The following is a 24784-nucleotide window of genomic DNA, read 5'->3' on the forward strand; positions in this document are numbered from 1 at the left end:
TTCAACTAATTGTAAGATACTGCAATATATGGGTTTCTATTATATAAAACAGAGTCTTTCTTCTCGAGACAAAGGTTTTGACCCTTCTGAATCGCCTGATCGGTCTGTCCACGTTTATACTATACCTGAACCCAAATGGGTCAGGTAAGTTGAAAACCTGATTGCTGATCACGTAGAGTGATCGAAGGTTGTTTGCGTCTTGCAATATTTTAAGAAGACCACCCTTGTGCTAGTTTAAATCGGGACTAGGACTGTTGACAAATCGATTTTAGTTAGACAAAAGGGTTGCAGTACCCGCTTCAAGGTTAGCATTTAATGACGATAAATTGACAGGTTTAAGAGTGGTATACGCACTCTGTAACGGTCAATTGCCGTCACTTGATCTGTCCATTCGCTTCTCGTTTATGCCAACGAGTCAGTACTGCAGCAAAAAGTGTGAGTCGTTTATTTTGAGAACAAAATTTTTAAGAATTTAAAATAGGCACGTTATATATATAATTGGAAGGAAATAATTAAAGTAATTAAAATTGAAATAAACAGCTCGTATAATTAAAGAGGAAAAAAGTGACTGTGTATCATACGTTTCATCAAATCATTCTTTGCATATTTATTATTTATTAATTAATCGCTTTTAATTGTTTTGCAATGGAAAGATAGAACCGAAAAAAGATCTAAAATTACATTGTGTAACAATCAAATTCTCTCTGAAATATCGTATTACATATTCTAAAGATTTTTTTGCATTGAACACGATGTCGTTGATAAAATTGCACATTGATGTAAACTTTAAAAAACAAGTTTTTATTTTGCTGTAAAAAAAAGTGTTAAAAATGACTAAAAATCCATTTCACCTCATTTTACTCAACATCCTGATGAGCTACACAAATTCTGACAATTATTCAACGCGAAAAAATTTTCGGAAAATTTATTATGACACTTCGAAGAGAAAGAAAAGTGATTTTTGTCGAACAGTGCTATTGAATAAATCAATTAAAGATATTGAATAATAAATAAACGTTAAATGAATCCAGTGAGAATTTTCGTTTGAAAACGTCAGGAAATAGAAAACCGATAATTCCCGTGCAATATTAGATTATATGATAGCATTTAGTTTTGAATTAAGGAAATCTCCCGTCACAGTACATAAACGAGTTATGTACAATTTATTTTTTACATATGTTACAATTTATTTTTTACATTGAAATTGTAAATGCGAATATTACACAGAAAATCATAAAAATAAAGAATTAATAAAAAATTAACTGTAAAAATGGTGCTATTGCAAAGATATTTCTGTATTCTCTAAAATGAAAAACATTTCGAAAAGTCTCTAAATTATGCTTGAGAAGTCTCTAAATTAAAAATGCTTGAGAAGTTTCTAAATTAACTAATCTGAAGATTACAATTTTATTTTCGGTCCTGACAAAACGAAAAAAGAACGCTTAGTAATATCTTAGTCGGATTTCGCGCTGTGATAATGGAGTCGAGAGGATCTACGGGAGAGTACTTCCAACGGAATTCCATAAAATCATCAGTCCAGAAAGGATATTTGATCACACGGTATCCCTCTGCCGGCACGTCAAGCGGCAAATCAAGCCACGTCGAGATTGCGCCCCCCCGAGCGACGTCCGTTCCTTCATCGTCGACGGAAACGCTCTTATAATCACACGACGAAGAGATCTCGATTGTATATTAGTCGGTGGCCACTTACGAACAATTAACAATTCGATGAAAACACATTGCGGTTGCACATATTAATCGTTCGCTCTAAATATGTCTGAAGTAATTGAAACTTTCATATGAAAGTCTCACGCAATTTTCGCTGTATCTGCAAACGCATCAGAATACATCATTCGATACAGAATAATTTATGATTATGATCTCGTATGTTAACAAACATACAGATAATATTCCGAAAAATACGATCTGCGATTTATACACTAAAAAAAATCTTAATTTTAAAGAAATATTTCTTTGCTCGTATTAAAAAAAATTATTTCTTTGAAACGATATCTTATTGTACAAAATATCTTATTTTCAACGAAATTTTTAATGATCCAAAGAAATAATTTTTTTTTTAATACGAGCAAAGAAATATTTCTTTAAAATTAAGATTTTTTTCAGTGTATTAATATATAAATCGAATGCAAATGTAATTAAACAATTAATTGATGTGCAAATTAATTATTTGAAATTATTTTCAATTGTCGTAACGGCCATGAATTGAAACTCAAACATTGCAATTTTTTTTTAGAAAGCTTGGATATTAGATATCAAATACAGTACTCCGAAAAATCCAATCGCGCAGCAATACTCCGAAGTAAATGGAACATTCATGTATATGAAGTATATAATTTTTATGGAAAGTAGAACACAATATTCCTCCTTGAAGAACCTCGATTACCAAACGGTATCTTGAAAAATTGATTGCAATCGCAGAGCATAATTAACCGCCGCATTGATTACTTTCCAATTAATTGCCAGAAAGTCTTCCTGTCGATCTTATAAATAAATATGTCATTCATAAGATATTAATAAAAAAAAAAAATCTTCAATTATAACCGGAATCCCAAGCATTAAGTCTCCAATTTCACAGTCTCTCAAAGAAGAATATGTAAATTATTCGCAGATCGTTAACTATGAACCGAAACGCTCATTATATCTAGGCATTAACGATTCATCAGCTTGCTTTTTGCACCACTTTTTTCGAAATGTGCCGCTCAGAAGAAACTTCGGATAACTAAGTGTGTTAAAAGCACAGTATTTCCTATCGCAATTACAGAACGTAACCGAAGCGTTCGTCGGACCGATAATTACCTTTCCGTGATTATTAAAGCCCCTTCGGCGAGCGGAACGAGACTGAGCGTCGTCGTTCAAACTGCGCGAGTCCGGTTCGCCACTTCGGCGCGCTTCTTGAGGGAGGCTCTCCTTCTCTTCGATTCGTGAGAAGTTCGTACGGATGGCGCGACAGCCGGTTGCTATGCCGTTCACAAGAGGATAGGGGACCGACGGTGTGTGCCCTCCTCCCCTGAGAGTATGCGTGTGTGTGTGTGTGCGTGTGTGCGCGCGTGTGTGTGTGTGAGTTCCTGCGAGAGGCCTCGTCGCGCGTCGCGCCTTCCCTCGGTTAAGGTTCCCGTGCCCAACGCGCTGGTACCCGGTCCGCTTATGTTGCCCCGCTTGCTCTTCACGAATGGAAGGATGTAGGAATACTAACGGTAAAAGTATGGCTGCTGCTGCGCTGACCACTTCGGGAGAGGGGTTCAAGGACAGCCCGGTTTGTTGGAATCGACTCGTTGTGTCGTGCGTTCCGCGCGAGGCGCATTGCCGCCGGTTCCCCAAGAGATGCACGAGGCCCTCTTTTATTAAGCCGCATCCGCGAACGATAGTGAGACTTTGATAATTATCGATAAACTCGCGTCTCACGCCGGCGATGTATCGATAGATGAAAGAAGACATGAGGGGTTGCTATCCCGGTAAAAAATTCTTCATGCATGAACATGTATAAATATGTATAAATATATACATAAACATGCATAAATATTCGTAAATATGTATAATTATATATAAAATATGTCCATACATGTTCATACATTCTTTTCACTTTTGTAAAATTTTTTTTAATGTAATAGAAATAATAATAGTAACGTGAAAACATTAAAAATAATTAAAAAGATAATTTTTATGCATAATTATGTATAAGCAATTTTTTTTACATTTTTCCAAACTTGTTTTTTTCTAAAACAAACATGCGAAAATCTCTTTAATTATTTTTTATGTTTTCACATTACTATTATTATTTCTATTACACTAAAAATTAATTTTACAAAAGGAAGAAGGATGTATAAACATGTATGGACATATTTCATATATAATTATACACGTTATGAATATTTATACGTTTATATATATTTATATATGTTTATATATATTTATACATATTCATGTAAAAAATTTGTATATTCTTGTAAAATAACAAATGTTTCATTTAAATTCTAATACGAATATTTCATTCCTAAGATATACATACAATATCTGAAATAAGATTTATGATTCGGAGTATTTTCTTTGTTATAATAGAAATATCAAAAATACTATTTATAAAAAGTATAATTTAAATGCCTTATTACTTTTTTATCATTCGGAAAATTTGTTTTATCTGCAATAAAATATCAAATAAGGGGAGTCAAAGAAAATGCAGGTGTTACTTAATCTTGGATTCGATCTAAAGTAAAAAAAAAATAATTAAATATATGTAAGACGGCTTTACTCGGAATAAATTTAATTATATTAAAACGAGAAAGTCCTATTCAGTCTGAAAAAGATCGAAACGTTTAAAAATTGTTATTAAAAATTGTTTATTATTTCAATAAAGTTTTATTATAGCATAAGTTATCTTGCTAGGCTCTAATAACTCTTCTCGTTTTAATATAAAAAAAATAACTTGAAATTTACTTTTTAATTATGTAAGTATGGCAATCATAATTTTAATAATAATTATAATTATCTTTAACTAAAATTTGAAGTTAATATTTTAGACAAATTTTGAGCAATTAAGATATAAATGTTATTTAATGGAGAGTTATGTAATCGGAAAATAATACAAAACCACGTTAGTGTTTTTAGTAGTCAGACAAAAAAATAGAACGTACATAAAATGCGGATGATTAAAGACATGATGCAATTTAAAACAGTCAAACACGTATGAGCGCACATATTTCTCCTATCTTAATTGAAAATGAGATCACGCTGTTTCTGGGCAAACCAATATCTCCTTTTACAATACGAATTATCTCTTGTATCTCTAATAATAATATAAATCGTGTTAAGATATCTTTACATTTTTTTCTTTATCAATAACCTGAAAATCCTTCAGGTTAAATCGATAATAATATCATTGATAAATGCAATATACTCGGCATATAATATAAATATATATCTATATACGATAATACTACTTTCACAAATAGAAGAGAGTCATTAAAATAATTCTCCAGCAATAGACTATAAAAATTTTATATATGTCTATTTTTGTTAGTCTAATAATAGTCAGTCATTATTAAATAAACAATATAATTTAAGCGATAAAAATAAAATTATATTCTTTAATTCGGGTATTTAAATATTCCTGCTTACTACATTCTTGTAATTCCATAGACGGTAAAAATTCTTAAGCAAAATCACTCCATAAAATAAATCATATAGTAAATCATGACCGTTTAATTAGTTGACACGCATAAGATTGTTAGAGAAAATTAACACAGACATGAATCAATCAACGACAATAAAGTCGAAGGATCGAACCTTGACTTGACCGTCTCGAGGCGGCGTAATGCGAAATTGCTTCCGCTGTTTCTCCGGTTCCTTATAGGACTCGAAGAATTTGAACTTGTTCGAAATTTCCGACGTTTCTACTTGGATCTCCTCGGTCGCATCTGAGCTGCGCACCACATCGTCTGAGACTTGACGACCCATGAAGGCCTTTCTCACAAATATTTCAGAAATTATCATTACTGAACGCGTTATTGATATTGCATGTGCGTTTAGTGAAAAACCTCACGTTCAAAAGTGAGACACATTTGCCTCAAAGATATATTTTCTTTGTTTAACTATTACTTTGAATCTTATACTAATCAATGTCACAATCTAAAACCTTTTGAATTGAAGAAATTATATTAAACAAATTATTACCTAAATTTTTTAATATATAGATACTTACTAAGAAAAAATACATATTTTAATAATTTTAGAATTAATTTTCCAAGCTATAAGTGTTTAAAAGACTGTATATAAAAAATAGAAACCTTTTAGTCTCGTAATTTTAGCAGATAAATTCATGTTTTAATAATTTTCAAAGTGAGCTTTGGGTTTATAATTAAAAATATAATAAAAATATAATATGTATAACAGATAAAAGTAACTAGACTTACATCTCGTGCACGTCGTGAAGTTTCGGTTGGCGTTTTTGGATGAACTGGCGTCACTGGGCGTCCTGTTTTTGCTGCAGTCGCATCTAGTTCCAAAAAGAGTGACCGGGACTTCCTGCTGATGCCTGTGTTTGCGTGACCAACATATATTATTATAAATATAGATTATCATAAATCATTCATAAATTCAAACTGTCAATTAGTAAAGATACTTTCATCCTGCGCAATTCGACAACTCATAATCTATTTTTGTTCAGAATAAAAATAATTTCTCATGTAAAGTCGACAAATAATAATATGACCTCTTAACACAGTCTTCTATTCAGTAGAGAGTTTTTGCGCGGAACGTCTCGTATTATAAGAAATACTAGGTTACTTTCTTTTGAGTTTTTCTCTCGAAAGAGTTCATATAAGACAGGTATAGATTAATAACTATAAGATTTTTAAGAATTATTAATCTGAAGAATTATTATATAAAAATTATTAAATGCCTTCATTCTCGCGCGCGCAACTATGAATAACTATTTATATCTTCAAAGTATGAAATGATACAAACGACGAAAACACTTGTTATATATTTCTCATTGCGACTGGACTTTCGTTACATAGGTACTTCTAAAAAAAAGTTCATCACGTAATTCCTCTCCATTCCTATATAATCACAATTATATGTAGTGTAACAAGTAGTGCGATCAAACATTTCGTCAGTCTGTTTCAAATTACCATCTTGACGTCTTTTCGCAATTCTCTAGTCTTCGCGATTCGCAAGTCATTTAATTGCTGAAAGTCCATTTTATACCTGCTGCGATCACCTCCTCGTCGGCTTTCTCCGGTTTCAGTTTACTATCAGTTTCGTCGTCTGACGCTGCGATTGGCTCGCCCCGTTCAAATCTCTCTTTGAGGGAACGAGCGTGGGTAGTCGAGTGCTGAATCTCCTCTGCTGCGTTTATCTTCGTAACACGGTCGCTTCCAGCTACTGCCTGTTGATACATTTCCTTCATCTTACCCTGTTTACCCTGTAAATCGAAGGAAAAGAGAAATTAAAAAAAATGGCATCTTTTAAATTAAATTCAGCAAAGTGCAATGTAAAGGAAAAATCTGTCGTATTTAAAGAGCAGGTTTCTGAGAAAAAAACAGGTCAATATATAAACGTTGAGAAAGAAACGCGTGCAGCTGTTCTCTGACAGTTCAATTTACACTTTTATGACATTACACGCGTATATAATGATAATAAAAAAGATACAAACATCTGCGTTAATATTAAAACCGTTATAACGGACGTGTGACTTTTTTCTTAAACCAATAATATCATAAAATAATAACAATAAAGCTTACGATCTTATTGTAATATTATCCTTTATAGTTTCATATAAAATTATTGAAATTACCAAGAACAATCGCGAACGGATTCCTGCGATTTCTTCCTTCCTAGCCTCGCGCTGAACCTCGCGTCTTCCCTGCTGGCTGGTGCTCTCCCAACGATTTTTGATGTCGTCCATCTTCGAAAAGCTGATCGGTCGTTCGCGTGTAGTGCGTTTTGACTTCACGATTTCGGATTCCACTTCTAAAATGGAAAAAATAAACACAATTACAATACAATTTAATACTTTGATTTTTATAATCAATCTCCTAACACCATATCACTTTATACACTTAACTTTATACACATAACTTTCATAAATTAAATGTAAATTGGTAAGACTTGTTAAAATTTAATATTTGTTATTTGTGGATATTCAATCTATGTGCATAAAAAAATACGCGAGGTGAGGATAATAAATATCATCTCAAATAACAAGCAATATAATGTATGTTGTGAATCAATATCATTAAATTTCGTCATAAAAGATAAAAAAACGAAGTCGTAAGTTACAAATCAATGACATGATACTTATTACAAAATTATGACACAAATATGATGAGATACGTAAGCTTATATGATACGTAATATAAGTTAAAATAATTTATTTTTCTATGCAATAACTAATATTCTTGAATACTCAAACTCTATCCTGCACCCACATAGATGTGTATTAATTGGATACGCATGACAGTCAAAATATTGACATATAAACAATTTTTTTTATCAGAGACAGATTAAAAAATTTGTATTTAAATTGAAAATTTATATTCAACAAGTTTAATAAATCTATAGATTTTTATTGCGTATTTTCTTTTTTAATTGACAGTATTTTCTTATTGACTACCTTCGGTTTCTTCTGCCTCTACTTCATCCTCACTTTCGCTGGACTCTTCATAAGGTATACCATTGAGAGATTCGTCTGCCACGCCAATGTCCATGCCTTTCGCTTGAAATCTGGATGAGAAAACATACGCAGTAGTTATAGATACTTTGCACACGATGAATGCGCCGTTACGCTTGTTGTAACACATTTACTCTGTATTTTCTCGAGTTTCAAGTTACAAAAACGAAACTGCTGACTGCTAAATACCATGAAAACCTCGTTTATACCGACTTATATCCACACATAACATACTAATAAAATCATCAATTTATATTCAAATTAACAATCGCCATAATAAAAATCTGAATATAATCACAATATCTCGAGATCTTTTAATACGTTTTTTGATAAATATATACTAATTATAAGAAATCCAAATCATAAAATATTATAATGAGAGAGAGAGAGAGAGAGAGAGAGAGAGAGAGAGAGAAAGAGAGAGAGATTATATTTATAAGTGGAACAATTTCGCGAATTAAAATTTTTATTATTTTTAATTAGATTTGAATTATTACTCTAATCCTCTATGTAAAAAATATATGCAATAATTAATAATTGTATGCTTTGTCATTTCGAGAAATGCTCATCCGGCAAAATTACAGGCTTATTATTATCTTCAACAGAAGTAAATTTGTGTCACGGTATTCATGTTTTAAAATTATCATTGCTCGTAGAGAGAACAATATATTATCGAAGAAAGACAAGACTTGACTTTACTATTTAATATTTATTTAATTTATATATATTTATACATATGTATAAACATAGTCGAGAAAATCTTAGAAATTTTATAATATCAATATACAGATTTTTTAAATTAAAATAATTTATTTTATAAAAATATCCTAAGAAATATGTCACCGATTACTCACTTGGCCAGTTTGCTAAGGATGCTGGGTGATCTCTTGACGGCGATTTGTGATGGTGATCGTTCGATCTCATTGGTGTTCTCCGTACTAGCTTTCTCAAAGACTTGGAAGCGCGACTTGACGTTTAAGCTTGAAAGTTCCTCGAGTCCCAGATCAGGTTTGTCGGAAGCTGAAATTCAGAAATCTTCTTACTTCCTCTCTTTTAGCGATACTCACAGTTGTTCAAACATTTCAACACCCTCTCTTTTTTTTTATCCGACGATAAATTTGTTAGACCACTCGAGTACGACAATTCGCGGAAAAAGTTGCACACACTACACGAAAATTTTGAAAAGCATCGGATAGAGTTAAAAGGACTCATATCAAGAAGAGAGAGTTGAACCTATCGTCATGATATGATAACATCAGGTCAAATATGAGCCACAGCATTCAATTTCAAACATCGATCATGTTACGACTCTTACAAATTTCTTACATTCTTCCCATGGATGTCACATCGCATACCACTACGACGAGATATTATCCAATTGTTTACTCTCGAGATCTATTAATATATCGTATATAACGTAATATCATTCTTACGATTTACAATCGCACATCTCTCGCAAATAGCAATATTTATTTCTTCATTTCAATTCGCTAGCAATTTTGCAAACCATTATATATGTATGACACACTCTCATATATTTAAATAAATTTTTTAAAAACTCTGACCGAGTTAAATGAAATAAGGAAGACACATAAGCAGACACGTATATACAATATGTTAAAATATACTAATTAAGGAGATTTTGTTCGTGAGTTTAATACATGGAGCGTTAAGAATATTATCACTAAATGATGTTGGCCAATTTTTCATGCAGACAAAAAAATTAATTTTAATATCGAGAGCAAGATTATGTACAAATTACATCGTAATTCTATGGAATGTATCAGTAATTTATATTGCTTTAGTAGATCCCGAGAAATACATGCCGACTAATGAAATGACCGGCGTTAATAATGATTCATGTCCCGTTTTATTAATCGGCACACCAATGCGGGATACGTTACGCGATTTGATGCACAGATAAATTTTCGATTCAGCAACCAATCAACGGTTAAAAAGCCACTCGCAAAAGGGGCACATTGAGCGTTAGGAGCAATCGCCAGATCGCGTTCCACGCCACTCACACACGTCGAACGTTGTTGTTGCTGTTGTCGTTACCTCTGACCACATCGGGCGGCAATTCTTTCGGCTCGTTCTCCCGTATGATCAGCTCCGGCTTTCGAGGTCGCACTGCGGAGTTCACAAGACAACTCTTTGTCACATTAACGATACCTCTCGTTCTCTCAGCGCTCGGATGCTTGCACGTAATTATACGAGGGGGAAGAGAAGAAAAGAGAACTGTAATTCTAGCCCCTGTGCTAAGGGGCTTAATAAACTGGATCTTAGACGACCCACTGATGCACTCGGGCCTTCTAAGTTATGTCCGCACATTAAGGCAGCCTTACACTATTATACCTGAATTCCATATACTATTGTCTTCATTGCACAGAAAACCGAGACGTATTTCTTATCATTATTACTTATCTTTATATCAAGGATGCAATCTTATTTTTAATTGTTTATAGTTTTACAAATTCATCATATATTCAGATATATATCTGTCAAATGATGAATTTGTAAAACGTTTTTTATATAGGAAACGATGAATTTGATCAAATGATGAATTTGTAAAACGTTTTTTATATAGAAAACGATGAATTCGAATGATGAATTTGTAAAACGTTTTTTATATAGAAAACGAAGGACAAATGAATATTTATAATTATGATTTGCGACGACTGGAATTAATCAAGCACGTCGTTAATCGTGGCGCGAAAGAAACTTATGACTGACGACGAGACCAAGAAAGCAAACTTTATCTCTTCCAGTTTTCTCGTCCATTCCCATCAAAATATATCTATGTTTTTATGTCCCTTTAATACACTCTGGCTGAAGATTGGGGCTCACTTTGTCCGCACAAAGTTGACCTCAGAGAGATTAGCGACGAGATGGAGAGACGATAGAATCCACGGTTGGTCATTTAAACGTCTATGTTAAGATTTAACGAGCAATTCGCAAAGACGATCCATTTAAGCAGATTAATATTGCGCAGGATGGTAATCATCTTACCAGGTTGGTCGGACTCCTCGACCGGTTTCGGTTGGAAGAGTTCCTTGAAGTGTGGCTTACAGTAGAGCTTACTCTCGTGGCTCTCATAATTGTCCACATTGAGCTGCTTACTGCATTGCACGCACCGGAAGCAATTCTTGTGCCAGACCAGACCCTCGGCCTTTGTCTGCTCCATTTGGAACACGACCTTGCCACAGCTGCGACAGTTCGTATTCGCATCGGCATTCTGACCCACCTGCAATGCACCAGTGCGCCAATTAATTAGCACCTTCACAACTTTCACTCTCCCCGCTTACGAAGAAACGAGAGGACGATTCTCTAGGTTTGATTCGATTCGATTAAATGCACGCGTATTGATTCCCATACTTGGAATTTAACGCAGTTAAATTTATCATTCAAAAAAATAATAATTTTATATTAAAACAAGTTTAATTTAGGAAAGATTTTATTTTCGAATGTGAAGTAATATCGAAGGGATTAGTTACACGCAAATTGTTCTACATTTATTTCGTTTCAAACTACTTCTAAGTATGACTACAAATTACGGTTGCAAAATAAAAATTGTAGCGACAAATGTTTTAAGTTTAATATAAAATAAATAATGAACACTTACTGCATTCAACTGCTGTTGGACTTTCCCCGCATCAACCGAACGCACATGAAGGACTTTCTTGCTAAGAGCGTCGAATTTATTAAAGCTCGATTTCTGTAAATACAAACGGCAATAATATCAGATAATAAGCACTACAGTCAAGAAGTTTAGAAAGAAGAAAAAAAAAAATACCCGAAAATACGTTCCGCAGGCATTTATTTTTTCTAGCATTATGAAAGAAGCAAGAAAATTTTTCAGCATACCTTTATTATTGTCAAAATAAAATGCAAGCAGAAATAAAAGAAAAAATAAGCAGATTCAAACAAGTCATCATCGTGCGCAATTGGAAACTGTACGTGCAAAATTATTAAACGATTACAAATTGTTTGCATATATGATTGAAATATTCAATTTGTAATAATTCTCTTAAAAAAATAATTTTGATCAAAAGAAGGCAATATTGTTGTGTAATTACGTAATAACACAATACTAAACTCCATTTCTATATTACAATTTCTGATTTGCACGAGGATGACATTTATTTTTCGAGGAAAGATCGTACAAAGGTCTGAAAACGAATAAAATCAATCGCAAGCTAAGCAAGCGAAGCATATGTCTTTATCTTTTCTTAAGAGCAATAAAAGCAACAAAAAAAAGAGGAAAAAATTCGGGTTGTACCTCTGTACGAACCGACCTTATCATGCTAAGGTGTTATCTCTCTTTTCCTCGTCGGAGTCTTACCTCGAGCTTCGGCTTCTCGCATGCTCGATCCTTGTCCTTACCCTCGTTCGTTAAACTTGCCAAACTACAATAGGAAGCCCTCTGTCTCCCCGGGGGTTGGTTTCAGTGATTGTCAATTTAGGGTTTCACATGCCGGGAAGAGGTAACGTCGCAACAATGAGAAGAAATGGACCGCGCGTTAGTATGGTTTGGTGTAAAAAGAGACACAGGCGGATAAGACACGGTAAGCCGATTACCGTGTCTCAGGACGCAGCAGTTAGCGGATTTGCAACATTCCGCAGTTATGGTGTCATCGAATGTCGCGACCGGAAATTTCGAAGTTGCGATTTGCGCATTGGCAGAAATATCCCTCACGCGGTTGAGGACGAGCGTGCGTTCTTGGAGGAGACAACGCGACGATGCCTCGGGCTAATATTTACCTTCGAGAGTATCAATTTGTTCCTTTTTCCAAGCCAACATTCTATCGTACACTCAATAAAACGTATGCATTATGTTCTTGAGACGAAACGTACGTAAGAGAAAACGATTTTCTACGAAGAACCGTCGGTGGGTTACCGTTTTTAATATTGCGGCTTAATATTAAGCCTTAATATTTATAAAGACATCTACTATACGAAGCACCGCATTGTTAATCGGTCTTTCCCTAATGCAATTGAATATTGTATTCGCAGCCTGTTTCTCGCGTTGAATTATTTACGATTTCTTGTGTAAAGAAAAAAAAAAAGAAATCTTTTTTACCGTAGCAAGCAAGAAAATAAGTTACTTTTGGCTCGTATGGTGTACGTGTGAGGCGTTTTAATCGCTGATCGAAGCTGTGCCAACTGCTGCGTCTGATGACCAAGGAAAAGGGGAACGAACAAAACGAACAACGGACAAAGAACAACATTGGAAGTAGCGCAGAATTACCGTTCAATCACGTCGGACGATCACTTTGCGTCACGAATTCACTCTTTATCTCAAATTGGCTTTGCTTCGGCATCATCACACGTTATTAAATGTATCACGGTGTATTCCTCGGTAAAATAATCGCAAACTTTTAGTTGGTCTACATTATCAATCTTCTAACGCAAGTACTTCATTAACGCCATATTTTTATGCGATGTATCATGTTAACAAATTATTATGCTATATTACGTTCTCTCTTTTCTTATTAATTATTGGAATAAAAGGAATTTTAACATTAAGTTAAACATTATCAGTTATGTAATTTTTAGGTATGAATAAAACATAAAGACTCATTAAAATGAAAAGTACCATACTTTAAACGCCGTTATTTTAATTCTTGAATTTTAATTTAATTTAAAAACGTAAACATCTCGCGTTTATTACTCTTTAAAATTTTTAGAATAAATCTCACTGTTCAAAGATTGAACATTGAGTCATTCTTTGTTAAGACTGAGTCTTTGTTAAGGCTCAATTTTCACTCTTTAAAGTAAGATTCTATTTAAAGAATTTATAAAGAATAATTTTTATTTATTACATGCTTATCATTATTGTTTGCTATTTATTTGTTTCATTTTAGAAGCGATTATAAAATTAGCTTGTTTCAATTTCGCTCATTCAAAATAAAAGCAATGGCTGACGTTTCTTTGCGACGTTTAACGAGCGCTTTGATCTCGATTGACTAATTCACGAGGAAGGTCGATCCGCTTTTCTCTCCGTATTTGCGATGGAAAATGCGAGGAAGCACACGAAATTTCGACGGAATGCATAGGTATTCTAGATGGTGCCTTCTCATCGGGAGGTGAGCTTCACGTCAAAATAACCGATAACCGCGTGACCGATAATACGGGGCAAAAAACTTGTAATCGACATCCGGACCCTGCATTTCCCCGTAATCGGCTGAAGTAGGGCAAATAAGTAGTCTGTTATTATCAAGTCGGCCCTTCCATAAATGGAGAGACGGCATTCGCAGCGTGACGGTAAACTACTCCGACATACGTGCGGCGAGTTCTCGGAATGCGTAGCGGTGTACTTGACCGAGCGTTTATTCCGGAGAATATTTATCCGAATATTTTTACAAAGATCTCTTTATGCTATTCTTTATTATTAAATTATTCCAAAAAAAAAAAAAAAAAAATTGTCATTCGTACGAGGATTTTCAACAACGTGAACGTTCGAATACAACGTTCAAGCTACGGACGTTGCGTTCGCTTCGCTTTAAATATTCGCAATTAATGCAAGCGCGGTAAATGCGTAATCAGCCGCCTCCAAATACCGTAGGATAGAACGATTACACGCCCACCGCGAGAGGTTCTATAGATCGTTACTCCCGAGTAGAAATTGCCGATTGCGAACCTTGATAAAGTTCTAGTTTCATTAGACTGAGCTCGCGCTTTATCTAACGTTATTCCATTCGCTCGACTGACTTCAATGTTGTTCGTGCCGTTTACGAGAGGTACTTACGAGGGCCTTGACCGACACCCTGGCGAAGACGGGTGCGTCTCTGGTAAACCGCGAGTAACCCTGCTCGCATACTCTCAGATCACCCATAGACCTCGCCTTCTACGATCGGGGCGAGAGCATCAACGAGAATACAAATTAGCGGTGAGTCGTTTCGAGAGACGCGAGCTCTGTGAAATATTGATCGCAAGCGATAATGGAACCGCCTCACCAAATAAAGATTTTATAATTATTATATAGATGTTTTTTAAAATTGTCAAATAAAAATATTTCAATTGCAAAAAATATTTCAAATTTTGATGACATCTTATTATTTTATTTTTAATTGCCACGAGACTTCGTAACATTATTTGATACGACGTTAATTAAGATAACGAAGTTATGCTTTGTTGGAAATAAACTTCATTATCTCGCGTAAAAAGATACTTTCTATAAAGATATAATTACTCAGAAAACAATTGTGCTATTATTAGAAATTTGTGTCACAGAACTCGCACTCTAGACTATTAGTATACTATCAGGATGTTTATTTGCTTGGAATTTACGTAATATTGTCGCCACATTATAAAGCAAATGTCGAAAATGACTCATGCAACAACAAAAGTTACACAATGCATTTTTCATTCCTGTCATACGCCCGAAATTAATTTGCAACATCGTTAATAAGCATTCGCATGCTTGCAAATTTTGTCTAACAGTAACCGATCCTTTTTATTACCACGATAAAACAATATAAATAAATAAAAAATACCAATTATTAAAATTTACAAAATATTGCAAGGTATAAATGAAAATTTATTCAAGTACACACCCGGTGTAAAAAATTCTTCATGCATGAACATGTATAAATATGTATAAATATACGTAAACAATATTCATAAATATGTATAATATGCATAAATATTTATAAATATGTATAATATATGAAATATGTCTATACATGTTCATACATTCTTTTTTCTTTTGTAACATTTTTTTTAGTGTAATAGAAATAATAATAGTAATGTGAAAACATTAAAAATAATTAAAAAAGTAATTTTCACATTATTTGTTTTAGAAAAAATCAAGTTTGAAGAAATGTAAAAAAATTATTTATGTATAATTAAATATAAAATTATATATGAGTAATTTTGTTTACATTTTTTTCAAACTTATTTTTTTCTAAAACAAACATGCGAAAATCTCTTTAATTATTTTTTGTTTTTACGTTACTATTATTATTTCTATTACACTAAAAATTAATTTTACAAAAAAGAAGAAGGATGTATAAACATGTATCAACATATTTCATGTACATATAATTATACATGTTTATGAATATTTATGAATGTTTATGTATGTTTATACATATTTATACATATTCATGCATGAAAAATTTTTTACCGAGATACATTTATCAGGAAAACGCGGTTTCTTCAGATAATTATAAAAAAATAATCTTCTTTTAGAAGAATCTTATTATCTTCTTAAATATAATTTTAAGATTATTATCTCTCATTGAAAAAAAATTTTATGAAAAAAGATTGCTAAATAATTTAAATTATCCAAAATTTGCATGGCTGTTATAATATCGCTTTCAATTACATCGACCAGGACAAAAACAAATACGAGACATTCGCGATACGTGTTTGGACGAATTAATACAATATACAAACCTCTTCAATTTCCATCGTATGGTTCGCTTTCCCAAAAGTTGCCTGATCGCCGTCACTCATGTTCGAGATGTCGCCAAAGCTGCGACACTGTTAGTGACAAAATATATATCTGACAAATGTATCACATATGCTATTAACGAAGCAGATTTGTAGCGAAAGCGTACATTAATTAAATCGATATCTCGCCGATCGAGAAAATTGGCCTTTTTAATTTTACGAAGAAAAGACTATGACGGAGTAATTGGCGACACTATCTAATGTGTCTACTTCATGTGTCTCCTTTCATTGCAAACGCGATCATGCCGGCTACATGGTTGTTACTTACTAATTGCTTGATGGACACGCCAGTCGCTATCCGCTCCCTGCACAACTTCTCCTGATCACTACGACTCGTTTCCGAGACATAGTTCTGTGTCTGCATGCGCAAAAAGAACAAAAATGCAGGCGGATCAGTAAACATGCAACAACAAACATGTACGTTCAGGACGCAGCCACGAAATAATAATTACGCAAACTACAATTTTCGCTGAATATTTATGTTATTTAATTACATATTAATCGGTACCGATCTTCACACGTATAATTCGCTCGAACTTACTTCAAAAGGAAAAATATATTTCTTTACTTTGTGAAAGAATTACAAGATATGCTCGTTATATCGACTCCATTACGCTTGCTTGGGTAAATTTTAACATTCACTGGATCACGCTCGTGCGAGGGGCAAAATTACACATGCAATTCCCGAAAGTAACAACGTAATTTCGTCGGCAGGTTTAATCAAACAACATAGGTACGAGTAACTTTTAATTGCTTAATTGTACATCTACTGCGCCCGCCGTTAATTATTTAAAGCCCATATTAGCCGTTCTTTCACGTCTAGTAGATCACTTGGTGAGTGGCCGGGGTCAGGAAATCTCTATTCGCGCGTCTATTCATCTCGTCGACTAAGAAACAAAGCTAGAAAATAGTACTTGCATCTCGCATAAATGCAACGCGCGAATGGCTCGTCGCTGGGAAACAGCTCGGTGCCGAGAGAAGTCAGGAAAACGAGAGGAAAAAGGAATGTCTGAGAATAGAGAGCGTTCCGCAAGATCTGTCTTAAATGTCAAAAGTGCTCTTTACGATGAATTCCATGTTAATTCTCTAATAATTTGAACGTAAGCTATCTCATACATAAAGATTAATTTCTAAGACGCGTAATATCCATTAATAAAATTAGATCGACACTTGTAAGAGCTGAGGATTAAATTACATTTCTTACTGTAATTATTGGCGTGTGTAATTTGCAGTTAATTCTCAGATACGTACGCTTCAGCGCAACTTACCAGTGACTTAACATTGACGTTCGATAAATCGTCCTTGGCGGAAAAATCGATCATCTCCGAATGCGATCGCTGAGTGCCCGTATGCATGCTTGCGTCTTGTAAGCTACAGTTCTGATGGAAAAACAAAAGAAACACGAACACACTGAGCATGCAACTGCATGAGAGATTAATAAGCTGCGTCTACTTGCTAACTTGCGCCGAGCCGTTAGTCGAGTACGATAATCAAAGATAGAAATAATTAATTATTACACGCTCCACGTCGAGTCTACGTTTCGTTTATGACACATTCTTCACAATTCAATTTTTAGAAGTACAATCAGAGACACTTTAATATCCCTCTGAATCATGCTTATGTTTTCTTAATAAATTATAAACTTTGTCCATTTCGTTTCTTAATTTTTATTTTTTTATTCATTTTTACATTGTCGACCACTTAACATTGGACTCTATCTTTAATACTGACTGTGTTACTGTACGCTTTATATTACGCCCGCTTATGATATTTTAAATTATAACTATCTTTTGAGTAGCTACTTTTGATGTATTTTTTTCAATATTTATATGTATTGTACAAAAAGCTTTCATTAGCAAATTTTTTTACCTTACATTTACAGACATAAGCTTCTTTTAAAAAAAATATATAAATAATTTGCTACACAATCTCGTCCGCACAGACGTCCGCACGTAATTAGACGATATCATATAAAAGAAGCATTACACATAAGTATAATCTATATTTTTTAATAAAAAATATAAATGTAAAATGATATAATAACAGCACAAATTCAATGTTTTTCTTCTTCGTTCAACTAATCGAAATGTTAAATATATTATTTAATAAAGTAATATCGTCTAATTATTTTTTTTTCTACCGATGTTAACATCATACGTGATTTTCGGAACGGAAGTAAACTACTCCACTGCAGCTTGACTGTAATTGCGCGCAGAGGACGAGTCCCGCAAAAAAAAAAGGAAACGTCGCAATCTCGATCGATATCGTCCGCGCTCTACTTAATAGCGCTCCGATATCTGTCGCGATCACGTATCAGATCCCTGATTCTAAGAAGAGCGTCAGACGGTAGAAAACTCGCTCCTATCTGTGCCGACGAAATCCGGAAAAGCCAGCGAGCCGACGCATGCAGATGCGATACCAAAAGCGCGAGTTTCCGGTTTTCACCGGCGCGACTGCGCCAGTGGCGAGTTTTACCGGGTAAAGTGATAATTAGCGTGATAACGGTTCCACGCACGGTGATTTCGTACTCGCGCATCTCGCGCATCTCGCACATGTCGGAGAACCGCCCTCAATTATATTTCCTGAGAATAGCGGCCGGTATGACCAGCGTTTACTTGATGAAAAATCGCGTTGACATATATATGTCTTGTCAATAATCAATACAGAACGTAGCAAATTAGTAGATACAATATAGTCGGGTGACACAGCATGTCCCAGAACAATCGTGGTTTTTGTTCATTCACCGATCCTTTTACCAATCTGATAAATCATTCTCAAACGAAAATGCCGATAAACCGATAATAACGACAAGGCTTTTACAGTGGATACATAGAAATTCGATTTTTTCGATTAATATCATGTGAAGTTTAATTCAACAGAATTTTCTGATTTGATATCCTATCAAATTTTCATTCGGGCAAGACTTCGCTGCCACGCTACGACGATTAGAGAACACGTACCGGTGAAAGGATAGCTGCGGGACATCCCGTGCACACGTGCGCGTCTATCAAAACGATTTATAACTCACCACGGAGATGTTCTCCTTCTCGAGATCGCTCTTCTTGCTCTTCTTGGTTTTCTTTGTGCGCGGCGTAAGGTTCGGCGAGGTGGCATCGTTACCAGCAACGCCCTCGATCTTCTTCTTCTTCGTTTTGGTCCCACCTTTCGAGGAGGTCACTACGGTGGAACTCGTGGTCACCGTTTCCTCGCGACTTTCGCTCTACGAATGAAAAATAGAAAAGAGACGCATACATTACATTTGTAAACATTTGGAATCATTTTTTCAACGACTCTAACGTGGAGATTTCTCGAGTATCGAATAAGTATCGATTAAAGTAGACATTTGGGTCATTTCTTCATGATTAAATGTTTCTTTCGCGATCTAATGTAGGCGGAAACGCGGTTCTTCAGGAAAGGAATAGACTTGGAAGAACTAGATTTAGCATACGCCATTGTGCCGCTAAGATTCAATGGTCTTTACTGCGCACGCCGAGGTAGGTGAAACGCGGTCTCTGCGGTCCGACGCGGAAGTTTACATTCGCCCAACAAACATGATTTGCAAGCAATAATATCGATTTCACGGTGTGGTAACGCAATATTCCCCGTCGAATGTAAAAGTACATGACAGTGAAAAGAGTAACATTAGCGTGCGCATTACGTTAGTTTCGCCTGCTTTTGACGTTCAGCCAATGTTCATCTCTATGAGAGATAAATCTTCGTCCTTCACGCGCAGAAGAATTTTTCTGAAATATATTTCCTATTCGACGCGCATAAAATTTCGGTCTTAAACTATTACGGGTTAAATATAATATATGGAAAACGAAAGCTGGATTGACGTCAACCAAAAAGCGTATTGGAGAATAAATTGAATTTCATGATTTTTGCTAAGAGCGTAGCCAATTTCATGATGAAAAATTAAACGTTTTCTTTACCTTACAGATTACAGCTCCGAAATTCGTTCTGACATAAATTCATATCACGCACATTATTTCCGACGATCTGATTCATTCTCGTCATTCGATGTACGTGAGCGTGCATAAAGCGATCGACGCGTTAGTTAGGCAAGATTTCAGATGGAATATTTGTTTAATACGCACGGCTTCATTTACGAGCGAAACTAGTCCGATATCGTACAGCGCAATTAAAACGTCATCCGCCTACGTGATTCTCGACTCAACTCATAATTGTCCAGCTGGTAATAATCTTCGCTTTTTTACGATAACACGATATGAGGAGTAATTACCAAAAGAATGCGTGATAAGAATGCAAACAAAGATGGAGAATTATAAAAATTGGGATTATAGATTAGAGAAAAAAAAAACGTGTCTTCTTCCGTCAAGCACGGCGATTTGGCTTCAGTGCCGTCGAAACGCGAAAGCAACGGCTTGTTCAGACGCGGGTATTAGAAACGACTGATAAGAGCGTCAAGTTTTCATGGCTCCAACGATTTATACACGATGGCGTAATTGCCCGACAGCTGTGGCCGTCCGACAAGGAAGATTTCCGATAAGCCGCACGCGCGAAAAGCAATACTCCGGAACGGAATATGAACCATGCGAGCGTAGCGTAAAACGCGACATAATGCGTACCAACACAATCTCAACTGTGACGTTTGACTATTAATTATCCAGTATCGAGAAATTGGCAAGAGATACGATTACGTCATTGTTCAAAATGAACAAATGTAAACGATAAGATAAGAGATATAAAGGCAGAATATGCTGCATAATTTTTAAGTAAAAGGCTCCATATGTCGAAAATATTTTACTTACAGGAATCCTTTTAATAAATATCTGTTGATAAACTCTTGTTTAATAAAGAAATAGGGAATAATTATAATAATTTGACCGAACTATTGTTTTCTTATTTTAAATATTTAACAATAAAGAAATTTAAAGCGACTTTGAGAGAAACCACATGAAACATGCTCTGAAAACTGTCACTTTAGGATAATCCTGGCACACTTCCCAACATTTCCCAATCCTTTCTCAAGGTCCTTCCGAACAATCGCAAAAATTTCCCTGCGATCACCAGCAGGTTACGGTACTCCACCTATACTTCCACACTCTCTATTTGATCACAAAAGCGAAGTTTTTTCGAGTTTTTACGCTACCTCGATTACTCGTCTCGTCTCGAGAAACCGGAAGACAATCGCTTCCGACGTTCTCCACGGTACTCGCTGAGAACTTTCACGTGAAAGCAATATCAATCACATCACCATCAGTTCACAACTTATATCACCCCGAACACAGAATTTGGTCCTTCTTTTTCGGCCTTATCCGACGCTGGTCGGAGCAAGCAGCCTCTAACACCGACACCAGCCACACATTCAGAATGACGAACGCGCGTCCACCTTGGCAACGGGGTCGACGAAAGCCAACGAAAGACAGAAGGAGAAAGAAAGAGCGGTCAGAGCTGAGTTTCAAGCGCGAACGAGATGGCTGGTAACCGAAGCGAGAGTGGGAGCAAGCTAGAGAGAAAGAGAAAGAGATAGAGCGAGGGAGAGAGAGACATAAGAAGAATACAAGGAGAGACCAAAGGAAAAAAAAGGCGAATGTTCTTGTTCAACGACCGTGTCGTCTGATGCGCGCACCTCCCCCGCTTACACTTGAGTTTATCCTCCCTCACAAACTTTTATCGCGACCCTACAGCAGCAGATAGATCAAGCCGATTCGTCGTCCAGGTCGTACCTGATCGATGATCATCCTCGAGATCACCACTCCTCGGGACGTGAACGAACAACCGCTCTGCGTGATGCCTCAGAGATGTCTGAGGTGCCGAGGAGAGCGTGCGTCTCGTAACGGGTTCAGGAAACTTGATGCTCTCCAAAGCGTAGCACGCAGCATGCGGCTTTCCGCTGCCGACGATTGGCCGTTTCCACCAGGCACGTGGAGCCGGTTGGCCAGGTAAAAGAACTCGGATTCTCAGCTGCTCGGCGAGCAGAACCGTGCCGAGGCGAGGAATGTTGCAAGAGGAAGCGACAGGAGGATTGTGACGCCATTAAGAGGTTGCGCGCAGCGTACGATTGACTTTGACGTGATCTCGATCTTGATCAGCCCTTAACTAGTAACATCCGTCTGGGCAAGTGGCCTTGGTAGTTTCGCTTCAGGAGCTTGATTAATTTTTTTAAATATTGTAAATAATATAGTTTTAAAATCTAATTTACCAAGCATAAGTTCGACGAGTTAAAATAATTGTTTATTCGCAGATAATCGCTGATTGTTCCGTTTTAAATCCTTTCCGCCGTTTACCATGCCTAGCAGTAAAATTAATCACAAAAATGGCCGTTATCTTTCCTTAAATCTACACCGTATTTACGGATAATGAAGGTAGAAACCAAAGAAGTAAATCGCTTAAGATATAATTATCAAGCTCAGCAAACTGCTCCATACGGAATACAGAATGTATGAGTTTAAGAGATTGTTACCAATTAAGGAAGGTTTACTAAAAGCGTCTCGAGTTTTCGAAGAATTTAGTATCCCACGTATTTCAATTCGGTCGAGTATACGAATACTGAATCATTGTTACAAGCAGTGTTTCGCGAGTTGATACGAAATTCATGGCGATAAGCCGGCTTCCGTTGTGACTGCAGATCTTGCATTTGCATGAGATTTGTGGTGTGAGCGATCGTCATGCGCTGCTGACCATAGAAGAGTGTACCTTCAAGGAGGTATCGAGGAGATAAAGGTAAATAATACACATTTACGATTTGCGAGTAATGAATTGTTGCGGAAGGCATGTCGAGTATAATATCGAGGTTGCGATTACACATAGAAATACTATACATGAAAATCGACAATCATAAGAAAGGGGAGAATCAATTATTCGAATGTATTTATTCGTGATTATAAATATGTGACGAAGGTTGGAAAATTAATCAAATAAATCGACAAGGTTGATGCTATTCCTTTAGCGATTTGCGATGCTATAAATAGTGAGAGGAACATAAATTTACTAAACTTAGCGCATCGATATCGCGGATTGTGCGAATACCCGCGGGCATTCGCGAGAATCCCTTACCTGGAGGCTGTCCGATTGTCGAAAAAAGAATAAACGAGATTAATCGTCCTAACGTGTAAAAATATGCGTAGGAGTTACGTAGAGCGATGGCGCAATTAGTCTTGCAGAAATTGCTAGGAGGATCGGATCCACAATGCGCTCGCAGGAATTATCCGATGCAAGCAACAACTTGAACGCTGTTAAGTTATGGCGCTTGTATTTCTCTTGCGCAACGTGCGGAATATGAGTACCCGAGACGCGTTCTACGTTTGCAGCTTTACGTCACAAGCGCAAAGCAACCCTATCGATATCAAGGTACATAAATTATACAGAGTGTACAAAAACCATTCAGTATTTAGATAATAAATATATAATAGTTAATGGATAGTACACATAATATTATCTACCATAAATGCTAAATGGTTTTTTTAATCATCCTATATAATTTGAATTATGGTTAAAGTCAAAAACATTACGACGTTCAGAATTATAGCGTTTGATTTGATTGATAATGATAAGCAATACCACACAAAAAAACGATTAATTTTTAAAAGGTGCAATGATCTCGCTTGTGATGTTGACAAAAGTCAGGAACAAATCAGGCATTAATTGTTTCGTTGAATCATAAGAGCTATTACTCCTACCTGTGCAAACAAATGCGGTGGCTCGAAGGAAAGTGCTCGTGCTCTCATTCGAGGCTGTGAATTTTCTCAACATTTTTTATATTCATGAGAAATATTACACGACGTAGACGTCATCGTCACAATGTTATGATAATGACATATTAATTAGTTTTACTGTGAAAATAGTCGCGAGTGCGAAGTTTCGATTTATGCAAATGTAAACGAGAGACTATCAATAAGATGTAAAAAAACTTTAATAAACAAGAGGACTTATATTTCATATAAGTCACTTCTTATTACATATTTAAAACCGTCTTTAGTATACATACAATATCTTAAAATATATGTTGTAAATTAATCACAGGACGGTATTAATAATTCGTTCTTATTTTAAGACCGTCTTAAATAATGTCTTAAGATAATACTCTCTGATTGGTTTAACTTAAAATCGTATTTAAGACAGTCTTAAATATAAGAATCGACTAAAAATATCGCACACAATCAGTATTAATATCTT

The 24784-nt window shown here is 35.4% G+C and overlaps 1 protein-coding gene across 15 annotated transcripts in view; it reads right to left on the reverse strand.

The window, feature by feature from the left end:
- LOC105144179 (uncharacterized) overlaps positions 1-24784 on the reverse strand; it is a 72998-nt gene that overhangs the window by 9633 nt on the left and 38581 nt on the right. For 6 of the 15 annotated variants that reach the window (XM_087406209.1, XM_087406190.1, XM_087406201.1 and 3 more), the window contains 15 exons: positions 19674-19865; positions 17914-18024; positions 16914-17003; positions 16589-16675; positions 14937-15035; positions 12531-12611; positions 11811-11903; positions 11198-11432; positions 10247-10318; positions 9043-9208; positions 8132-8241; positions 7313-7488; positions 6724-6940; positions 5928-6049; positions 5302-5478 (listed from right to left, as the gene is read on the reverse strand). In XM_087406209.1, coding sequence (XP_087262335.1) covers positions 5302-5478; positions 5928-6049; positions 6724-6940; positions 7313-7488; positions 8132-8241; positions 9043-9208; positions 10247-10318; positions 11198-11432; positions 11811-11903; positions 12531-12611; positions 14937-15035; positions 16589-16675; positions 16914-17003; positions 17914-18024; positions 19674-19865 — 2028 coding nt within the window. The remainder of the gene's footprint in view (positions 1-5301; positions 5479-5927; positions 6050-6723; positions 6941-7312; positions 7489-8131; positions 8242-9042; positions 9209-10246; positions 10319-11197; positions 11433-11810; positions 11904-12530; positions 12612-14936; positions 15036-16588; positions 16676-16913; positions 17004-17913; positions 18025-19673; positions 19866-24784) is intronic. The other 9 variants (XM_087406196.1, XM_087406210.1, XM_087406206.1 and 6 more) reach the window with 9 other exon arrangements.

The sequence above is a fragment of the Acromyrmex echinatior genome, chromosome 1, assembly GCF_024713525.1.
Source record: "Acromyrmex echinatior isolate Ae372 chromosome 1, ASM2471352v2, whole genome shotgun sequence".
Classification (NCBI taxonomy): Eukaryota; Metazoa; Arthropoda; class Insecta; order Hymenoptera; family Formicidae; genus Acromyrmex; species Acromyrmex echinatior.